Source organism: Perca fluviatilis, chromosome 14 (genome assembly GCF_010015445.1).
Source record: "Perca fluviatilis chromosome 14, GENO_Pfluv_1.0, whole genome shotgun sequence".
Classification (NCBI taxonomy): domain Eukaryota; kingdom Metazoa; phylum Chordata; class Actinopteri; order Perciformes; family Percidae; genus Perca; species Perca fluviatilis.
In genome coordinates, this window is record NC_053125.1 from 4,665,074 (window position 1) to 4,686,280 (window position 21,207).

A 21,207-nucleotide genomic window follows, 5' to 3' on the forward strand; every position below is an offset into this window, starting at 1 on the left:
TTAAAGCCCAACTAGCATTCAGTGTCTGGTTGCAGTCCGTAGAGAAACAGCAGTCAGGAGCAACAATGGCCCAGCTTGTGTCTTCCCTGGGTCTGTTCTGCCAGGTCAATGCGTTCGCCTGCCTGCTTCTCAGCTACCTGCTCTTCATCCTGCTGGGTGCCGTGGTGTTCACGGCGGTGGAGGGGCCGCTGGAGAAGCAGCTGCGAGCCGAGATGGAGGACGTGCGTGGCTCCTTCCTGCGGGAGAACCCGTGCGTGCAGCCGGGCAGGCTGAGCCAGCTGCTGGAGAGAGCTCTCGCCGCTCACCAGAACGACGTAGCCGTTCTAAAGGCCGAGGCTGAGGACACACGCTACGACTTCACATCATCACTCTACTTTGTCATTGTCACTCTGACCACCATGGGTAAGATGCAGTGGTGGAAGAAGTATTCAGATCCTTAAGTACTAATACAACACTGTAGAATTACTCCGTTACAAGTAAAAGACCTCCATTGAAATTGTTACTTCAGTAAAAGTTTGTAAGTATTATTAGAAAATGCACTTAAAGGGGTAAAAGTACTCAATGCAGTTAAATCCTCCCATTTTAGAAACAGTTGTGTGTTTATTTGTGTAATCATTTCAGGTGGACTCAGGCGTAGGCTAGGCCGCTGTAGACTTGTAAGTACTGGAGTTTATGTACTGATCCGATACCATGTAATTTAGCCCCGAAGAAAATCTACTTTAAAGTAGTTTATGTATATTCTTTTTCTGTTATGACTGACTGTCAAACTGGATAATAAAATAAAGTTCTGTGGCTTTCATTGTTTGCATTTGTTCATGTTTCACAAAGAGTTTAACCTGAGCCAGACCGACAATAACGATAGAAATCATCACATCCATACAGGGAGAGTAGTATTCAGCCATAATAAAATATATGACACGCTGGTATCGGATCAGTACTCGGTATCGGCCGATACGCAAGTTCAGGTATCGGAAAAAAAATGGTATCGGACTGTCTTTAGTTGACACACAAAAAAATCATCTGAAGACCTACTTATTCAGGCTGACATTTGGTTAATGTAGTTTGTTTTTAGCTTTGTCTACTGTCTTCTCTCTATTGTGGTTTGTTTGTAATGGCATACTGTAAAGCACTTTGAGCTGCGTTTAATGTATGAAAGAAAAAAAAAAAGTTCTCATTACAAATATTATAATTTTTTTAGCTAGCTAGCTTGTAAAATACAAATACATTGAGAGTTTGAAAAAACTGGACAGCCTTAGAGGAGATAATAGTCCGAATGTAGGTGTTATTCGTCACTGTTGCACTAAATGCTTGCTCTTGTGGGAATTACTGGAATGGTTGGGTCTCTGTAAATTACAGAGCGTGGTCTAGACCTACTCTATCTGTAAAGTGTCCTGAGATAACTCTTGTTATGATTTGATACTATAAATATAATGGAATTGAATTGAATTATATCCAAATATGTGACCTACTTGGAGTCTGACTTTGTTTTGGTTGCCGTCCCAGCTTCTCTAATGTGAGTATCTGCTGCTGTTCTCAGTCCCCTCTGATAGTAAACTGGATATATTTTTTGTAATTAACAATTTTATTTTTAATTTTGAACAATATACAAAACATACAACTCGCAACATGAACACCCCCCTCCCCCTTCCACCCGCCCAGAGAAAAATCAAGAAAAGATGACTGATAACTGCAAATTCCACACCATTTAACAAAATAGTAACAAAATACTCAATAACCCATAAACCAAATAAACATATGTATAAATGACGACACCATAAGCCCATCATACACGTCTCTCCCCAGCACAAAGCTTCTCAGGAGCCCTCCAGAAAGCTCAGCTACTTTCCCCATTCTAGTGTAGACATCCAATCTGGTAAACCGTTTTTTCAAACGTTGCCTCCCTAGCCATCTCACAAGCCCACTCCTGGATTGACGGCGCCCCTTCATTCTTCCATCCCATTAAAATAATCTGTCTGAGTAAATTGCATATATTTAGATTATAGACTGTTGGTTGCTTGTTTCTTTGGGCTATGGGGAATTGTGACGGACATTTCTTCACATTTTATAGATGAATTGATCAATTGAGAAATTTGAGGTTTCATCTTTAATTACCAACATGTTTCATGTATTTGCTCTAAACTCCTCCCTGCAGACCTCTTCCCTTTCTTCCTCCTCCTCAGGTTCTGACTCTTACACCCCCAAATCAGACGAAGCCAAGCTCTTCTGCATCTTCTACTGCGCCCTGGGGATCCCCCTCACCCTGTTCCTCCTCACCCTCCTGTCCGACCTCCTCCTCCCTGTGGTCACCCACGCTCCTGTCCATCACCTGCACACCTACTGGGGTTGGTCCTACAGCCAGGCCGCCATGCTCAATTCCGCTCTCCTCTCTGTGCTTGTCCTGTCCCTCCTCTTCTTCCTCCCAGCCCTGCTGGTCTGTCTGCTGGAGCCAGACTGGAGCTTCCTGGATGCTCTTTTCTTCTGCTTCGTCATCCTGAGCACCGTCGGGCAGGGAGGAAACTCTCTGGGGAGAAACTGGGGCCCAGCAGCCAAGGAGACGCTCCAACTCCTCACCACATGTATGTTCTTTACCAGTGGTGGAAGAAGTATTCAGATCCTTTACTTGAGTAAAAGTGCTAATACCACACTGTAAAATACTCTGTTACAAGTAAAAGCCCTGCATTGAAAATGTTATTTTAAGTAAAAGTATGTGAGTATCATTATTTACTTAAAGTACAAAAGTAAAAGTACTCAATGCAGAAGAATCCTCCCATTTTAGAAACTGGAAACAAAACAGTTGTGTGTTTAATGATCTAATCATTTTAGCTGGAGTTGTAGGCTGTTAAATTTAGTTTAATTTATAATAAAACATCAGATTTTATAAACTGCATGTGTTTTGTGTGCAGAAATCTTAATTTGTAAAGTAACTAGTAACTGAAGCTGTCAGATGAATGTAGTGGAGTAAAAAGTACAATATTTCTCTCTGAAATGTACAAGTAGAAAGTGACATGAAAAACTTACTTGTAATTAGTTACATTCCACTGCTATCCTTTATATATTAATCGCATTATATTATTTAGTAATGATAGTATCATTATAATGAAAGTAATGTGTTAAACTGTGATATACTGTATCAATTCAAGACTTCATTGAGAATTACGGCCAACTCTACAGCTCCCCTCGGCTCTACAGAGCGTTTTAGTCCCTTTTAGCTTGTTTTGGTTTTCTGGCCTGTAAACTCCGCTCTCATCAACGTAGTTTCCAGCAGCAGGCAGCTGTTTTCAGAGAAAAAGCTCAGATTGTACAACTACAGTTAGAGACTAGCTGGTGAACATAGTGGAACATTTTACAGCTAAAGACAGCTTTTTTTCTCAGGAGTTGGTGGAGACCAAAATAGAGCGAAAAGAAGAGAATTAGACTTATTATCCTCACAAAACACAAACACCTTTATGTCTCCCTAATGTGTAAACAGGCAGTTTGCTAATGCATTAGCCATATCAAGTTAAAGGTCCCATATTGTAAAAAGTAATATTTCCATGTCTTTTTTTTATTATAAAGCTGCTATATAAATACTGTCAAAGTATAAAAATGCCAAATCCACAGAGAAATGTATTCAGAAACAGTGCCTTTAAAAGAACCATCAGGACTGTACGGTTGTGATATCACATCTATACTATATATATATAGGTAGAAAGTGCCACTACAGTGCCGTTACAGTCATTCCCCAGCTGCAATGACTCTGAATGCGCAGAGGCAGAAGACCCGAAAACGCTGACCAATCAGAGCTTTTTCTAGAGGGTGGCTTAAAGAGACAGGCTCTAAAATGGAGCGTTTCAGACAGAGGGGGGGGATACAGGTATATTCAGACAGACTGTACGAGTTTTTTTGTTTTTTGGACATTAAAGCATGTAAACCCAAAATACAAGTATCAACCTGTAAATGAGCATGATATGGGACCTTTAATGAGGCCGTTATCAAACGTGTGTGATTGTCAGCTTGTTGTGGAAAACGAAAAAAGATTTATGTTGCTTTAAAGCTAACAAAAGATCAGCCCTTAAACTTTGAATGACAGTTAGCTGTCATGTTAGCATATTTAGGTATGACAGCCTAGTAAGAAAAACTGGAACACACAAAAAAATGAAATTATGTCACATGGCCAGGATTTAGTCCAAATTCCCCCAAGACCTTTTGACAAGCCACCAATAAAGCAAATAAGCAAATAATTGTTTTTTTCCCCCACATTTATTCATTAATTTAAGTGTTCACTCACTTTATTCTGTTTTTCACATGATTATGTAAATGCTGTTTCTTCTGCACATTCCACACTGCAAAAGGATTTTGCAAATTTGAAAAAATAGAGTCGAAATATACCAAGAATTAGCCTTAAACACACTGTGTGTAATTTTGTGTGGTTGTAAAACATACCTTCCCCCACCATAATAATGAAATATTTCTAAAAAGCACATTTAAATATCTTGACAGACTTTGTAATATAACCCTAGATATGCATTTCGACAGGCTGGACATTGATTCTAAAATAAAAATTAAATAAAATGACTCCTCTTCTCTCTGCAGGTTACCTGCTGGTGGGCCTGGTGGTGATCATTACCCTTAGGGATACTGTCCTGCAGGTTCCCCGGGTCTGTGCGGTGATGAGGCTCTTCTCCGGTCCGCAGTATGCAGAGCTGGAATGTGATCTCAGTGAACTGACGCTGAGTGAAGAAAACTGTGAGGATGAGCCTGAGTACTCTCAGTCCATCTGTACCATTTCCTCCACTCCATTAGAGCTGATGTCAGACCGGCCCGCTGTCGCACACACAGGCACAAGCACCTGACAATCACACAGGACACCAAACGGTCCAAGCCATCAGCTACTAACTTAAAACTCTTGTTTGAGTCAGAAGTGTTTTTGTTTTTATTAGCATGGTAAAAATGTTATATGCAAATCCTTCGGCAGTGGTCAACACTGGCAAGTTTTGCTCTGCCCAGTTCCCAGTATGTGGGGGTCAGTGCTGCCCACTTTTGCCGCTATTTGCCCTCTCCCTCGAACCACTGGCTCAGAAAATCCGACATCCGTCAGTGCATCCCATCACATTTTGTAATACAAATCATCGGATATCATTGTATGCTGATGATATCCTTCTCTACGTGGGCAACACAGGTTTCTCAGTTCCATATTTTCTTTCCAAGTTTGATTCATTTAGCTTGTTTTCTGGTTACAAAATTAACTGGACAAAGTCAGCACTGATGCATTTAAATTCTGTTACATCTCAAACTTCCCTGCCCTCCCACATACCAATAGTCAAGAGTTTCAGGCATCTCGCCGTTGATATCTTCCCTTCTTTGCCTTCTATTGCAGCACAAAACTTTCAAGGTATATACATGCGTATAGTATTCACTTCAAGCCCATATATCAATCATTAAAATGGATGTACTGTACTACCTCGTGTTAACTTTTACACTTCTATGATTCCTCTTACTCCTCCTATTGGCTGCTGGAAAACTTAATTCATTAATATCTAAATATATATGGAAAGGGAAGAGGCCTCGTTTAAAACTCCCAACTCTTCAATGAGGCATTGTTATTGCCAACAATAACACTGATAAACATTCCTCATCACTTTAGTATGCTTTCCTGTATGTTTAGTAAGTAAATGTTATACCTTTTAGTTGAAAACTGCATATCGTGACAAAGTAGGGGCTCGTCCGGGATCAAACGTTACACATTAACATTCAATAATTCAATAATTTATTTGGCGTTGTGTTTGTGTCCATTTGATGAATATAAGTCTAATAAGTCTAAACAAATGTCAGTGTCAAAATAGACCCTCTAAATAATAGATAAATAACCTAAAACCTATAATAAATAGAACAAATAGTTAAAGGTTCTAGGTAACTAGGACTACAGTTGAAAATTAGCCAACTGGCTATCACTGGCGCATTTACAGAATGTTGATTAATGTGCATTGTCCTAATAAATAAATCTTAAAAAATTGTCAATTTTAAAAACAGAGCAGCATGTTAAAAGAAAAGTGCATCAATAGCTGCATGCAGTTGCTGCAGTAAAAAGTGCAGAGGACAGATTTAAGTCAGGGAGTTCATAAGCCTCATAGCCTCTGGGTCTGGGAAGAAGCAACACTTTAGCCTTGTTGTTCTGGCTTTGAGGCTTTACAGCCTTCTGCCTGAGGGGAGGGGGGTGAACAGTTTGTGTGCAGGATGGGTGGGATCCTTCATGATACATGCCGCTTTGCTTCTGCACCTGCTGACATAAATGTCCTCCAAGGAAGGGAGGCTGCTGTTGGTTATTTTTTGAGCAGTTTTAACCATACGTGGCAGCGCCTTCCTGTCAGCCCCAGGTGGTATGAGGTCACCCCACAGTCCTGTCACATGAACTCAGCGTACCCCTTCATTGATTCCCAATTTATGTTAAAAATGTATTAGGAAACGATTAAAGCTTTACTGCGTAACTATTTGATATTAATGAATGTCCGTTACATTCAAGCCATTGCAAATTGAGTTGCTACAAAGCTAATTAAGACTATTAGCTCCACACAACTCTCTCTGTGTGTCTCAGTATGACTATGTTCAGAAGATTGTGGCGTCCGGCGACTTTCCCGGGTAGAAACTCAAGTGAATATAATAATATATTCTTCTGAAGAGTCCATCATGTTTTTTTAATCCTCCGTGTCCTTTGTGGCTACTAGCAACTGTGTGGGGGAGGGGTGGGGGCGCGTGTGCGATCATGGAGGGCTTGTATCATGTGGACGTGCCGACAGTGTTGTTGCCATTACTTAGAATTCCTCATGGGGGAGACAGAAACTACGCACTATAGCTTTAACTTTGTTCCAGATCTGTTTCTGTCTCAGGACCAAACTCTCGCCAGATCTTAAGCTAACTAACGTTCGTGAACACCCTAACAAAACTAATCTCCTTGATGCTAAATATGTCTTTTAGCTGTGTAAATATCTAACGTTAGCTAAATAAATTAATAATAAATTATACAAATATAACTTTTCATCCATCCACACAACATTCACTACACTTTCAAACAAGCCACGCCCCTTTAGGGGACAGGAAGTGTGTACCGTTTCATACCGTTGGCGCTGCTTGAAATGCTTATAGTTTTAGTATAGAGGATCTTTGACTGTGACACCTGTTAGGTAACTATTTCAACTTATAACCACTTTAACCATTTCTCCATTAGCCTACTTTGCTAATCTTTGGAGCTGTTTAGTCGTTTCTACCATTTATTCAATAATTGTAGCTAAACGTCTCTGCTCTCTTGCTAACTAGTTTTCACACACTTGCATAACTGCAACACGTAGTGTTCAGGTGTTACAGCTGACTTCTCCTGGGATCCCTGGATGGAAATCACTGCTGTACAGTACAGTGGATTAATTTGTCGGAGGTAAACATGAGCACACTTTTCAAATCAACCTGCTGTTCCAACCACATTACTAAAACAATAGCATAATGAAACATCATATTATGTTTCGTTCTTTATGTTTGTCTGTGTGTGTTCTGTAAAGCACTTTAGATCAACTTCTGCTGTGTGCAAAGTGCTATAAATATAGTTGATTTGATATGTTGTTTGCTGAATTGCCTCTATTGCTTCAAATCATAGTGAAGCTAATTACACCTGACAAAAATGGTAAACGCTGCTGAATGACTCATAAGCCTAAGTGTGGCTTGTATAGATAAGAAGGGTGTGGAATATCCCAGCCTACACTGTTTGTACAACCTCCTCAAACAACTTTCTAAGCTTTTCATTTTACTCAGTTTGTTTTAGCTTATGTGTTGGTACACTCAAATCATATCACTGTTTTGTGTTCTTCTGTTCTACCTGCAGGAAGACGTGTTTCACTGACCTAGTATCAGAGTCTTAAAGGATTATTCTACCAATTTAAGATTGTACTTCTATAATGTTAACGGTGACTGGCGAAAAGCTCAGTAAATGCTGGATTCTCTACTTCCCATGAAGCAACTCAATAACGTTATATCAAAGGGGAACGAAAGTCAAACATAGCTTGCAAACCGACCCCCAGGTTAGCCAAACATACATAATACAAATTAAAAAAATTAAAAATGATGACCCAAACTGTCCATCATAGTTTACAGACCCACCTCCTGGTTAATCTTTTCTGTAACATTTTATTTGCAATGAGGGATTGTTAGCAACATTTCAGGTCACACTTCCAATTTGACCTCCCAAAAAAAGTGGTTTATATAATCTGGATAAACTGTTGGATAGTTTCCAACCAGTGTGATCATCTGACAACTCAGGTTACACAATTATAGAGTGTGGTCAACTGGTAGGGTCGCGGTCCCGTTGTGGGTGGGTCGCGGTCCCAGGTCAATAAATAATATTGAATGCGCATCTGATCTTGGACTTGTCTTTCATTTAGAAAAGAAATGTGCAGCAGTTTAGCGCCATAGCCATGGTAATCATCATTTGATTAACGCTCTCTTTAAGTTTGTGTTGACCATCGGAGGCAAGATGCCAAATATGACCCGCAATATTTAAAATGTGTATTTTTTGTACATTGAGGATAAAAAGGGACTGAAACCACAGTGTGTGATATGTAATGAAATGCTTGCACATGAGAGCATGAAACCACCCAAAAAAATTTAAATATGTGTATTTATGTTAAAAAAGATGATGTACATGTATTTTCGAAGGGTATTTTTGAGGAGAGTGAGAGAGATATCAGAGTGAGAGAGATATGAGACTTCATTGTTGCAATCTGTAGAGATCTCAGCAATAACTTTAGTGAGTACATTATTATAACTGTAATAAATCAGAATTCCTCTTTTAAAAAGTCCTGCAATGATTTATCATTGCACTCACGATAGACAGCTAAAAAAAGATTAAAATCAATGCAGCAGAACCAGAAATATCGTATTTTTTTATTCCACCCATTCTTCTTCCTGGTCAAAACCTGGTGCTTACATTACCCAAAATGCAACTAAACCATCGACAGCCGGCTGGGAGATTGGGGTGTGTCATGCTAGTAGTGGCTAATGTAGCCTAGAGCCTGCAGCATAGATGAGGAGCTACAGAGCACTGCTAAGACCAGTCCTTTCTAACTCCACACCTCAAGATTTTTTTCATTTTCAAATTTGTATTCGCCAACTTTATCTAGGACATTTATCAGATGCCACAAAGCTGTGTGAAATCTCCCTCTGGAGACACTAAAGGCTTTATACAACTACATATGTAGTACTCTCAAACACCTGGGAATACTTTGATGAAATGAGTTCCCCTTTAAGATCTTAACTGATACATTTAGGTTTGAATATGGACAGAAAATCATTTTAGCTTTTCAAAAAAACTCTAATGAACTTCAATAATGACATACAGAAATTCACCAAAAATTATTGTGGTTGATTGACCTCCATCACTCCACAGATCCTTTGCTTTGGAACAGTACACTTGGAGTGAATGCTCCTTTAATTAACCATCTAACTGAAGGTGCAGACTGCTTTACATGGAGCTGTAACAGAGGCCTGTTGTGTGTTCTCCTACTATGGCTGTGTTTGTGCAAGGCACAGAGGATAGTGGGAGGGAGCTGCCATCAATCTGAGCCTGTGCCAACCACTGCCAGCTTTCGCCCGTCCCTCACACACACACACACGCAAGCACACGCACGCTTGCACGCTCACACGCTCACACGCTCACACGCTCTCGCTTTTACTCATGTATGAGGTCATCAATATTGTTCAGTCATCTCTTTGTCATGTCAAGTGTACACATTCAGGTTACAGGGTGGAGATACTTGATACGCATCTTGTGAAAAAACATAGTTATATCAACCTCATTGTTCAGTGAAAGACTAGAAAATCCAATAGATCAACTTTTTAATATTCATTTTGACTATCGATATTGAGCTCTTTGGGGTTGTTTTCACAATCACACTGACATTTAATCAGTCAAGTCCCAGTCCATATGTAATTCTTTTTACAGAAACATACATACAACATCAATATCGACGTCAGCCTAAAAAAGTTAGTTAGTTAAATATTAGTTGGACTCATCACAAAGGTCCTATTAAGTATAGAGCACACAGCAGACTACGCATGGCAGCTTTATCATATGCCCAGACATCCAAAATCAAACCGATACTCCTATGCTAGAGTAACACTACCTGTTACCAAGGTTTCTGTATGTTAGTTAGTTTGTGGCAATTTGATACACAACTTTATAAGAAAAGTTACAATGTGAGCACGATATAAACCAAAATAATTAAGGTATTAAAACTAGATTTTCACACAGGAAGCTGCTACAAGACAGGGCAACAAGGTTATCTTATAACCGCCTCAGTTTTTATGTATTATAGTAGTACAAATTAACTAACGAATCTGCAGTTAAATTACCAACAACCACATGCAGGTACCCTGGGAATATTGGGGCCCCGCGGTTTGTGGGCCCAGCCCAAATAAAGGCTTGGCCTGGCCTGTAATTGACTATTCGGGTCATCCCAAAAAATGTTGGATGGGGTTGAGGTCAGGCCTCTGTGCAGGCCAGTCACATTGTTCTTTCACACCAAACTGGGAAAACCTTTTCTTTATGGAACTGAACCAAATAAACTGTTGAAACAATGTTGGAAGAACACTATTGTCCCGAACCACCAATTTGTCAGCAAGAGCTCAAATGAAAAATATGGAATATTGGAACTAAAACCAACAAACCAGCTAAGCAGGGGGAAAGGGTTTTGGGACAGCAAATATGCATTTATATAGTCAGAAAGCAGGAATAGGGGAATATCATATTTTGTTGGTGTTGTGTTTTCAGCTGAGTCACTGTTGAGTGCATTCATTCCTCAAGTCCTCCCCTCCTTGAGTCAGCAGTCTGTAGCGCTGTGCTGAGGCTCGGCCCTCCAGCAGAGACACAGAGAAAACTGATGGTAATGACAGCCTCGTGATGGCTGGTCACCGGACACATGAGCCTGCTCACAGCTGAGTCAAACACTGTGTCAAATACCACGGACAACTGTTGTCACGGGCAACTGTTGTCCCCAGTACTGCCAAAGCTCAAAGCTTACCAGGTGACATTATAAACACCATGTTACCTCAAGCGAAGTGGCTGTTGGCTTAAAGCTGTTAGACTCACTCGCAACGGTATAACTGTTAGCCTCCTTCTACTGCTGTTACTACCACTGCTGTAAGGCTAACTTTAAAGCTGCACTAAACAATAATTTTATGAGAACATAGTCAAATGACTATATGCAATGTGAAAAAAAATTGTAGTTTATTGTTAAAAAAAACAATACATGAACGATTGAAACAATATCTGTGTGTGACAACAATGCAAATAAAGGAAATAAAAATACTTAAAACTGTAAAGCTGATCAATATTGTTTTATTGTAAAACAATTCAAGTACTGCACCATCCACATCATCATAGCTGTTAATGCAAGATATTGTTAATATTTGGCTTCCTGGTGTTACATTTAATAATTTAATGTTAGAATTTGCAGCTTAAACAATACACCTGACAATATATATATATATATATATATATATATATATATATATATATATATATATATATATATATATATATATATATATATATATACTGACAATGACTAACTCCACTATCTCAACACAAGCTTGGCTTGGTCCTGATTGGGTCCTTTGATTAAAACCATTTCTGAAATCTTTCAAATCGGACTAATTTGAAATCTGTGAGCTGCCTTCAACCATTGTCCTAAAGCCACCTAGCAACACCCTACCAACCAGCACTGCAAACATTTAGCAACCATCTGGTACCACTTTTGCAACTGCCTGGAACCCCATAACAAGCAACTAGCAACCACCAAGAAATGGTATGGAAAGAAACTGCCCAGAACACCCTAACAATCACCCCAAATATCCTTGCAACTACCTAGCAAAACACTTTCAACCACCCGGCACTTCAATTCAACTTTTGTAAAGTATTTGCAAACATAATGGAGAACGTTATCCTTATCCTGAGCCACAGTATATGAAAATAAAATCATGAAAATGTATATAACATTAAGTCCTTTAACACCATATGATGCCATAGTATGTCATGGTGTGTAGAGTCAAAGACCATACATGTGACTCTACCATAGACTGTTGCATCGTCGCTGCCTGCAGGGACAGCACAATGTTCTGTGACCTTATAAATATATTGTGGCGCATGCTCTTGCTGCTTGTTGCCCTCTCTTTACTTCTGACAGACAGCTCACAGGTGTTTGGCTTAGCCAGGCTATATTTACAAAGGTCATAGATGGAACTGTGAGGCATGATACTGACAGGGATATGATTACTCCACCATTGGTAGATCTCAAGTACATGTTCATCAAAACCTAGAAAGGAAGATTTTTAACTTTAATATCTTATTCTCTCATGTGTTTTAGTGAGCTCATGTAAAAAGAAAACCAAAAAATAGAGAAGGGAAATCATAAAGATGTAATAAAACATAAATAAATATCTCATTCAAGTTTTCAGGCGGAAACTAGCAATTTGCTACAACCTGGCACAAGACATCTATTAATGTTTTGTTTTTAGATTATTTTTGGGGCATTTTAGGCCTTGATTTGTATAGGACAGCTTAGACTTGAAAGGGGAGAGAGAAGGGGAGTGGCAGGCAGCAAATCGAGTCGAACCCGCGGCCGCTGCGTCGAGGAGTAAACCTCTATATATGGGCGCCTGCTCTACCTGGTGAGCTAACCAGGCGCCCCTATTAATGTTTTTTTTGTGCACTGTCCCTGTTCAAATAAATAAATAAAAATTACAATTACAATTTAAGAGTCTCATAGGCAACCACTATTGTATTAGGTAGTTATGTAATGGATTATAATTTGTGGATAACCCTGATAACAGTCAACATTTGCTGTATAATGGTCAAAATGTACACTTATTTACATTGTGATGCCTTGGACTCCAAAACAGGATGCACACCAACTGGTGGCTGGCCTGCAGACAGGAAGTGGATTGTTTAGGAATGACTTCACCTCGTAGTTGCCATCATGGCCCCCTCCCCCTCCCCATCCCCATAAACCATGAAATGGAATTTAAGCTTCAAACAAACATGCTTTGTAGTCTATGAAAAGTTGAAATTCCGGAAGCACTGTCTGTTATGTCTTTTAACCACCGTTCCTATATACAGGGACAATCCCTGTTTAATGTGACACAATCCATTCATTTCCTAGTTAAGAGCTGTCACTGAACTACAGGAACCAGGAAATGCAATTCCCAGAATAGTTTTTCAGATAAACATAACCTCACCATGATGGAGCTTTGGCAAAACACCAACTTTAAAAAAACTGCTATTCCCACATGTAGAGACTCCCCTCCGCTCTTTCTTCTTTCTTGCTTTATTTTTACCCACCCAAATGCAGCTGTTTCCCAGCGTGCATGCAGAGTGAACTGCTGGAAGACAGTGAGGATGGAAGGCCACTGACAGGGAGGTTCAGTCTCAAAACGGAAACACCATAAACTAGCCTGGGAGCCGGATTAATCACTTAGCAACAGACAGACCATGTAGGACTGCAAATATGTGGAGCTGATGTCCTTTGTTGTCTAGTTGGCCACCTGTGGGATCAATAATATGATACAACTAGTAGTTGTTTGTTGTTTGTTTCTTCCTCTGTTTTTTTGTCATGTGAGGTACCGCAAGGCTCGTTACTTGGCCCGATTGTTTTTGGCTGTATGTGCTACCTTTTGGCAAAATTAGAAGAAGAAAAAGAAGAAGGAATACTTTATTAATAACTCAAGGTAGTTTTTTTGTACAAACAGGACCTGTACACATGCATGAATGTATGTCAGATGTTAGAACGAGGGGGCTAATAGGATAGCACCCTGAGCAGTGGGGGGTGAACCCTGTTTAAGGGCACCTCAGTAATGTGGAGGAGGTGAACTGGGCAGGAGGTGAACTGGCACCTCTCCTACTAACCACGGACTGAGCTACTGCCGCCCCAAAAATTGTGTTCTATTGTGCTAAGCATAAGCCCTGTATCCCTAAATTTATATTTAAGCACTATTACAGCGCCGAGGTTTCGTAAGCATCATCATCAATAATACGTGATGTTAAATCAAAGCCTTGAGTGTAATATTGCGATTATACAACAACAGTTACCAACAAAATAAAAGTTATAATCAAACTGTATTCATATTGTGGGGCAATTCACTCTCAAAAAAACTAAATACAACAGAGACGATTTCTAATCCCTCCCTATTTAATCAGCCAGTCAATTAAGCTAACGTTACCTTTGTAGAGATTGTGGGATTTCCCAAACTGAATAATTACAGCACATATAAACACATTTATATGTGATTTATGTGATCCCAACATTTCCCAACAGTCAACTCCAGAGCTTTGTAATATATATATATATATATATATATATATATATATATATATATATATATATATATATATATATATATATACATGTGTGTGTGTGAGTCGTGAAAATAGAGTTTCATCATTTTCCCCATCTTACATTCATCATTCGTCACAGCTGGGGTAGATGGCCAAACTTTAAACGGTGTGTTTACCAACAGTAAAACCATACTCACTACATATTCTACCTTTAAATGATAAATGGCAACTATGTGTTGTGAATGATGCATGTAAAATGGGGAAAATTATGAAACATGGCTCTGTTTTCATCATATAACCACTGTTTTAATTAAATCAGCCTTAAATTAATCAAATCATCTGATAATTTCTATTTTTCAATTCGCATGCATTTTTACTGCTCCGTTTTTCAATTCACATGCATTTTCTTCACCTTCATTTTTATCAATTCATTTTGTTACTTCCACCCCTCATAGGCCTCAATCTTTTCCCAAATTTAGTTTCACATTCCTGGGATCATGCTTTTACTGTTTAAGCTTATTAAACAACTTATTACATTACAACATATTACTCCTAAGGTTTGATGTTGTCCTCATCAGGGTTTGAGTTGTAATCAGAGCTTTGTGGGGGTCTTTAAAATAACTAATCTTAGGGGTGGAGATAAAAAAAAACGTGGCTTGCACACTCTTATTAACAGGCATAGTTGGTGCAATATTCTATTGCTCACCTGGTGGCTTGGTGGTCAAGTGCAGCCATACTGTCATTCACGAGAAAATATGATGTGCAGTTCCCTTTGAAAACATTTATTTTAGCCTATTTGTCTCCTTAATGTAAATAGTACTAATTACATTGAAAGATGCATTATTTGTGATTAAATAATGGTTGTTGGCAATGTATTAGTTAGCGACCCCCACAGATGTATGATTTTTCTGCTTTCATGGGAGCTCAGACCCCTCCTTATGGGAGCTCAGTTCCCACTGACTCCCACGGAGCTCCAACCCTGGTCTTAATGTACTTTGGCATGTATTTTGTTTTAATTCTTTATGTTTGACAATTCCCTAAAATTCTTGCCAAACTTTAAGGCATAGTAATTTTATCTGCTGTATGTAAAGCACTTTCCAACTTTAGTTTTCAAAGGTGCCATGGAAATAGAGTTTACTCACCAACAAGCCTGAAAATGTAGATCTCTGTCCCCTTATTTAAACACTTCAGATTCTTTGAAGATGGTCATAATTCATCCATGTATTGTTTTCAGACTCCAGACAAGGCGTGTCATGTGGCTTGACATTCATATCGTGTAGTTTCATACTACCACTATAGCTGTGGAAATGAATGATCATTGTATTGTGTGATAATATCAGCATGTATAGTGAAAAAAGCAGGGGACCCAGACAGCTTCCTCATGCAACTCCAAAACAAAAGTCATATTCCTGTGATGCATAATTACTAAGACTAATGTAAACATTCCTCCCTGTTATGTATTGAATGCTTAGTCCCAGATAAGAACACATTCAGAGACTGACCCAGTTCTCAAGTTCTCAGGCCCAAAAAGTACTGAATCCGTGCTAATTCTTACTTTAAACTGATCTCCTACTAACTTTGCAAGCTTTACTTACAAAATGGTATCTGACTTGCGTAAACTTATGGTTTATATACATATGGTTTTAAAACCTGTGAATTAACCTCAATTTGCAGTGTTGGTGTTATACAATTCTGAAAAGCACATGAATATACTGTAACTAATTACACTAGGATAACAGAAAGAGGGCTTATTACAGAAGTTTCCTCCTTATGTTAGAGTGTAATAAAAGATTTTAAAGCTGCATTAATTTTGTTATATTAACAATCAATCAAATATGTTATTTGAATTTAAGTGTGCAACTCAAATCAGGCATATTACAGGCAGAAGTCTTATGCCAAGAAGTATACATCATTTACATATACTTATATTATACTTTATATTTGGACACTAATGGACACTTTGGACACTAACACAACAAGGACACTGTGTGAAATCGAAATATGAATGCATGATATGAGATATTTAGCTTTTATCATTCAGAGTGTGAACATGGTGTTTATCTGTGTGTGTGTGTGTGTGTGTGTGTGTGTCGGAGGCTACATTATATTCCCAGCTGCTCTATGTGTCAGCGCCAGATTATAAATAGACTCGGCTTAACTGGAAAAGTCCCCCCTGCTGAGGGGGACTCATGACACGGGGAAACTTTCCCTGACACATACAAAGGTAATTTCTATTTTGTAGTCGGTCCTTGATAATATCTGCATACACAGCTGCATGAGAACTCACAAATCACTGTTTGGCTCATCTTAGGACTGTTTGCCTAGGCCTGCATCTGTTACATGTTGCAGTCCTCTTTGTAAGTCGTCTGCAGGAGTCTGATTCAGGCCGCGGAATTTTATTTATTTATTATTCATTAACAAACAAAAGGAAATTATATCTGTGTACCTAGTAACCTAGTCCTGGTGACATAGGCGTAGATCTCGGGGGGGATGCAGGGGATATGTCCGGCCCTAATATTTAGGAAAGGTAGAACAAGAAAGACAACACACTCCCCAAAAGAGGTAAAAATAACCATTCAGGGGGCTCAAAACATGTACGAAAAACAAGAACTGTGTCTAACGTTACTTGTGCTACATCGGGGAAGAGGGGGAGGCGGGTTAAAGAAACACAACAGGAGCGGTAAAAATAAAGATGCTTCAACAAGGTCTCCTTCTCTAACAGATTTGTTGTTAAGATGTACATGTTTCCTAAAAAGAAACCCCATCTGGAAACACGTGTGATGTTTTGAATATGCAGAACATTTTTGGAACAGCACAGGACAATAATAATTTCCTTTACATAAATAAACACATTTGTAGCCTACCATAAATTGTTGCATACAAATTCACCAGAACGCAGGAAATAAGGTGTTTGAAAATATCAAAATATGATAAGGGGAGGACCCCCAGACCTGTTATTTTGCAGCAGCTCCGCGCGGAGCTTACCGCCATCCATGACGATTTTGATTGGTTTAAAGAAAAGCCAATAAACCAGAGCACGTTTTCTTCCCATTCCAGAATGCTATGTGGACCAGCCAGACCCTCCTCTGATCCGGTGCGATTGGATGGTCTGGCAAAGCACGAGACTAGCACGGTTATGATGCCATCAAGGTGTCAAAATCTGTCTGCAGACAGACAGACATATAAACACCTAACAAAGTACTCCAAACTTGCCTCTGTGGTAGTTCCTGCCACAGTAGGTGAAAACAGTGGTGTGGTCTACGCAGGTATACAGAGTATACCCACTAGGAAAGGTCAAGGATTTCCGTATACCCACTTACAAAAACGCAAGGATAACGTTACATAACGATGAACTTTCACACTTAGGTTCATGAATTCACCCCGTCTGTGTTGCGAGGCGCCTAGGAACAACAACACAGTTTCTTGGCGGTCATTCTCTGCGCAAATTTGAAATGAACTAATGTGAATCACTAAAGTAGATATATGAAATGAAAGCGAATTTAAACTACACTCTTTCAGTGTGGTAAGCCGGCCCCTGAAGCTACTGCAGTAGACATTAGCCTACAGAAACTACAGAAAATGAGGCATGAGGCCTATGCTTTACGCAGTAACGTTACAAAAAACCTATGGGGTTGTCGCTCTGGGACGGGTGAGTCTAATGCTGGGGGGGGAAATATTACAGTATAGGCCTACTCACTACAAAAAACTAGACTACACCACTGGGTGAAAACAATACCAGCGTCACTTTCCCGACTGGTAGGAACATATAGCGGCCTGTGGCGCTCAGCTAAATAACCCCAACTGGATATGATGGTATTTTATCTCCAATGGCTGTTATTTCTGTTGCACCAAATGCAACAGATTAATTTATTAATTACTGGAATTGTCGGGTCTTTGTAAATTATAGAGTGGGGTCTAGACCTACTCTATCTGTAATGTGTCTTGAGATAACTCTTACTATGATTTGATACTATAACGTGAAATTGAATTGAATTTAATTATCCTTTTTATACGTTTTGCAGGATTACTACCAATGTTTCAAAGCTTTGGTGACTTTAGCTAAAGCACCACATATCGACGACATCCCATTATTATTGCTTTTAGATGATCCTGCAGAATATGAAGTCATTTTATGTGTACTGCAGTGCTGACACAGCTATGTGGAGACAGGTCTGGCAATGCAGACTATTGTAGGTGTGACTATGTAAAGCATAGTATATTGCCTAATAACCATCTCGGCTCTGTCAAGCCCGCCACAATAGACTCTTATGAAACAGGAAGTCATTTTTTAAATTAGATTATGATTTGAAGTTATCAAATTATAATAATAAATGCATTCAACTTCAGTACTGGTTCATCAGTTCAATCTTTAAAATACTTGCACACAGTTGGCCTATTTATTTCCAAATGCCCAAACCTGCACAAAATGTCTATGTTTTGTCCCCCCTTATTTTTATTATTACAATAATATTAGAAATAAAGGGGCACTTGGCTCATGCCGTGGGTCATGTGTAGAGTTAATTAATGCCACAATATCCCACTGGGGGAATGATCATAGCTCAAGAACACTGACCTCTGGATTGGTTTGGGGAATTTGTGGGTTTTAGCAACCAGGGGAAGATTATATTATACTGCACAAGTAAAAAACACAATGGGTATTACATACACAGATTCAAGTATTGGTTATTAGTTGTTTCAGAAGGGAAGATCTTTACTAACCGTAGTTGAGGTCTGGTATTTAATAACTCACCTTTGAACCTGGACAGTTTGTCACTTTGGAAGAACAAAAGCAGATTTGTTAAATGTGCCATTTCAGTAATAATGATTTGCTTTCTATTGTCCTTTTTGCTGTGAACTATGATATACTTCGTAAGTAAGATTGTAATAGAGATGGAAGCTGTAAATATAGAGGATTCTTAATCATTTATTTAAAACATTTTTTTTAAAGTATAAGTATGTAATGATATAACTGCTATTAGGTCTGTTTTGTATATGTGTTACTATCCCATGTACTACATGATGTTAATAACATGATGTTTTCAGTGTAGGGACTCAATATTTTAAATTTGATTACCAACTAAATAATAAATGAAAGTTTTTCTTTCCCATAATTGTATTCGTGGCAATGTGATGAGACCTTTAACACCTTTGTGTTGGTACATGAAAAAATTAAAAATGACTTTTTGTCATTAGAGAGTCTGTACACAACCTCTGACAACCTGCACTCCAAAAGGGCTTTATTTTGAAAGTCATAATATTCCGTTTTCCGGTTCATCTTGTAGCTAGCTTGACGCTAGCTTGAGGCGTGTGTTTGTTTTGTAGCCTGTGAAGTGGACGCCGGTGAGGAGTGGGTCACACACACACCGCCGCAGAGGAGCTGTCAGTGAGACAGGTGGAGTTTCTCAGTCTCCCCCGGTGAGTCCCAGCGGAGGGACACGGTGGCGGGGACACACAATTCCTTCGTCTTATTATCGGTTCATCGTATCTTTGAGAGAATTATTTGACAAGCCCGACCATGACTTCGGTATGGAAACGGCTTCAGCGGGTTGGGAAGAAAGCGTCCAAGTTCCAGTTTGCTGCTTCATTTCAAGAACTGACGATAGAATGCACAAAGAAATGGTAAGTAACTATTGTTACACTAATATATATATATTATATATTTGGCAAACCCACTCTAATGTGTTTTCTTCAAGTGTTCAACGGACTGACATCCTTGTCGTTATGGGCAGAGAAAGTGATATGCCAAACTCCATTCAGAAATATTAACATTTTTCTTTCCGGCGAAGTCATGTACGCCACAGAACCAGATGGCCTTTGAGGGATCAGTCAGACTCTGTTAAGCTTACGCCAAGCAGCATTTTTGACAATAAAAATACTGGTTCGCTCGTTATTCCATCATTATTACCATTCGCCATTATTTACTGTACACAGAGGGGCGGAAGCGAACACCCTATAACGTTAAACTGTTTCTAAAAGTTCAGACTTTTGAAATAATACGCTTCTCTTATAGTTCCCGATTCACGTTCTGCGGACTTCGTGCCGTTGCATGGTTTTGGATTGAAATCCAAACTGTGAATTTGCTATAATCAGTACTTTTTTTTTTGTAATTGTTTTTATCGGAAGTTTTTCTTATGTTAATCATGCAGCCAGGTGTTTAAAAACATATTATGACGCTCCTCCAGAGAGCACGCACCATCACTTCCGCATCTGCCCTTTTTTTTTTTGAAATGTAAATGTTGAGTCTATAAAGTTGTTACAGATGTGGTATGGCATCCTGTTAACTAGAGCAGCCCGGAGTCATGCTAAATATATAACCTGGTTGTAGGAAAAAGTGATCATTTCTGGAACAACAGTTAGTGTCAGGTGTGCAGGTGGACAAAGGATGTGGTCACCCACACCATCAGAACTAGGGCAGTATTTTACAATGATGGTCGAAACCCCCCCCTCCTCAATGCCACACCACCCACCAATGATTTTTCTCTGACTAGTAGAGCTGAGAAGTGAACGTGAATACAGATTTACACCAAAGTAAATATTGGACCCATTCTTCAACAAGCCACATATCCCCAGAACATTCTGACACTAAAATGGCATTTTTTAGGAGAAAATGAACTTTGTTTGAGACCTGTTTCTGTCTCGGGACCAAACTCTCGCGAGATCTGGCAACACGGAGGAGGTAACGTCAACTAACGTTGGTGAACGCCCTAACAAAACTAATCTCCGTGATGCCGAATATGTCTTTTAGCTCTGTACATATCTGTCATATCTATCATAACGTTAGCAAATTGATAAATTATTCAAATATAACTTTTCATCCATCCGCGCAACGTTCAGTACACGTTCGAACGAGGCCACGC

At 39.3% G+C, this 21,207-nt stretch overlaps 2 protein-coding genes across 15 annotated transcripts in view; both read left to right on the plus strand.

The window, feature by feature from the left end:
• Positions 1–38: 38 nt before the first annotated feature.
• On the plus strand, positions 39–5,843 carry kcnk7 (potassium channel, subfamily K, member 7). Its single transcript, XM_039823024.1, has 3 exons — positions 39–402; positions 2,181–2,576; positions 4,573–5,843. The coding sequence occupies exons 1-3, from the start codon at positions 66–68 to the stop codon at positions 4,830–4,832; spliced, it is 993 nt and encodes a 330-aa protein (XP_039678958.1). The 5' UTR covers positions 39–65; the 3' UTR covers positions 4,833–5,843.
• A 13,833-nt stretch (positions 5,844–19,676) lies between these two features.
• The window catches only part of ehbp1l1a (EH domain binding protein 1-like 1a), a 50,173-nt gene continuing 48,642 nt past the window's right edge, over positions 19,677–21,207 (plus strand). For 13 of the 14 annotated variants that reach the window (XM_039821981.1, XM_039821982.1, XM_039821988.1 and 10 more), the window contains exon 1: positions 19,677–19,969. In XM_039821981.1, the coding sequence (XP_039677915.1) occupies positions 19,866–19,969 (104 nt within the window). In that variant the 5' untranslated portion in view covers positions 19,677–19,865. The remainder of the gene's footprint in view (positions 19,970–21,207) is intronic. The other variant, XM_039821993.1, reaches the window with a different exon arrangement.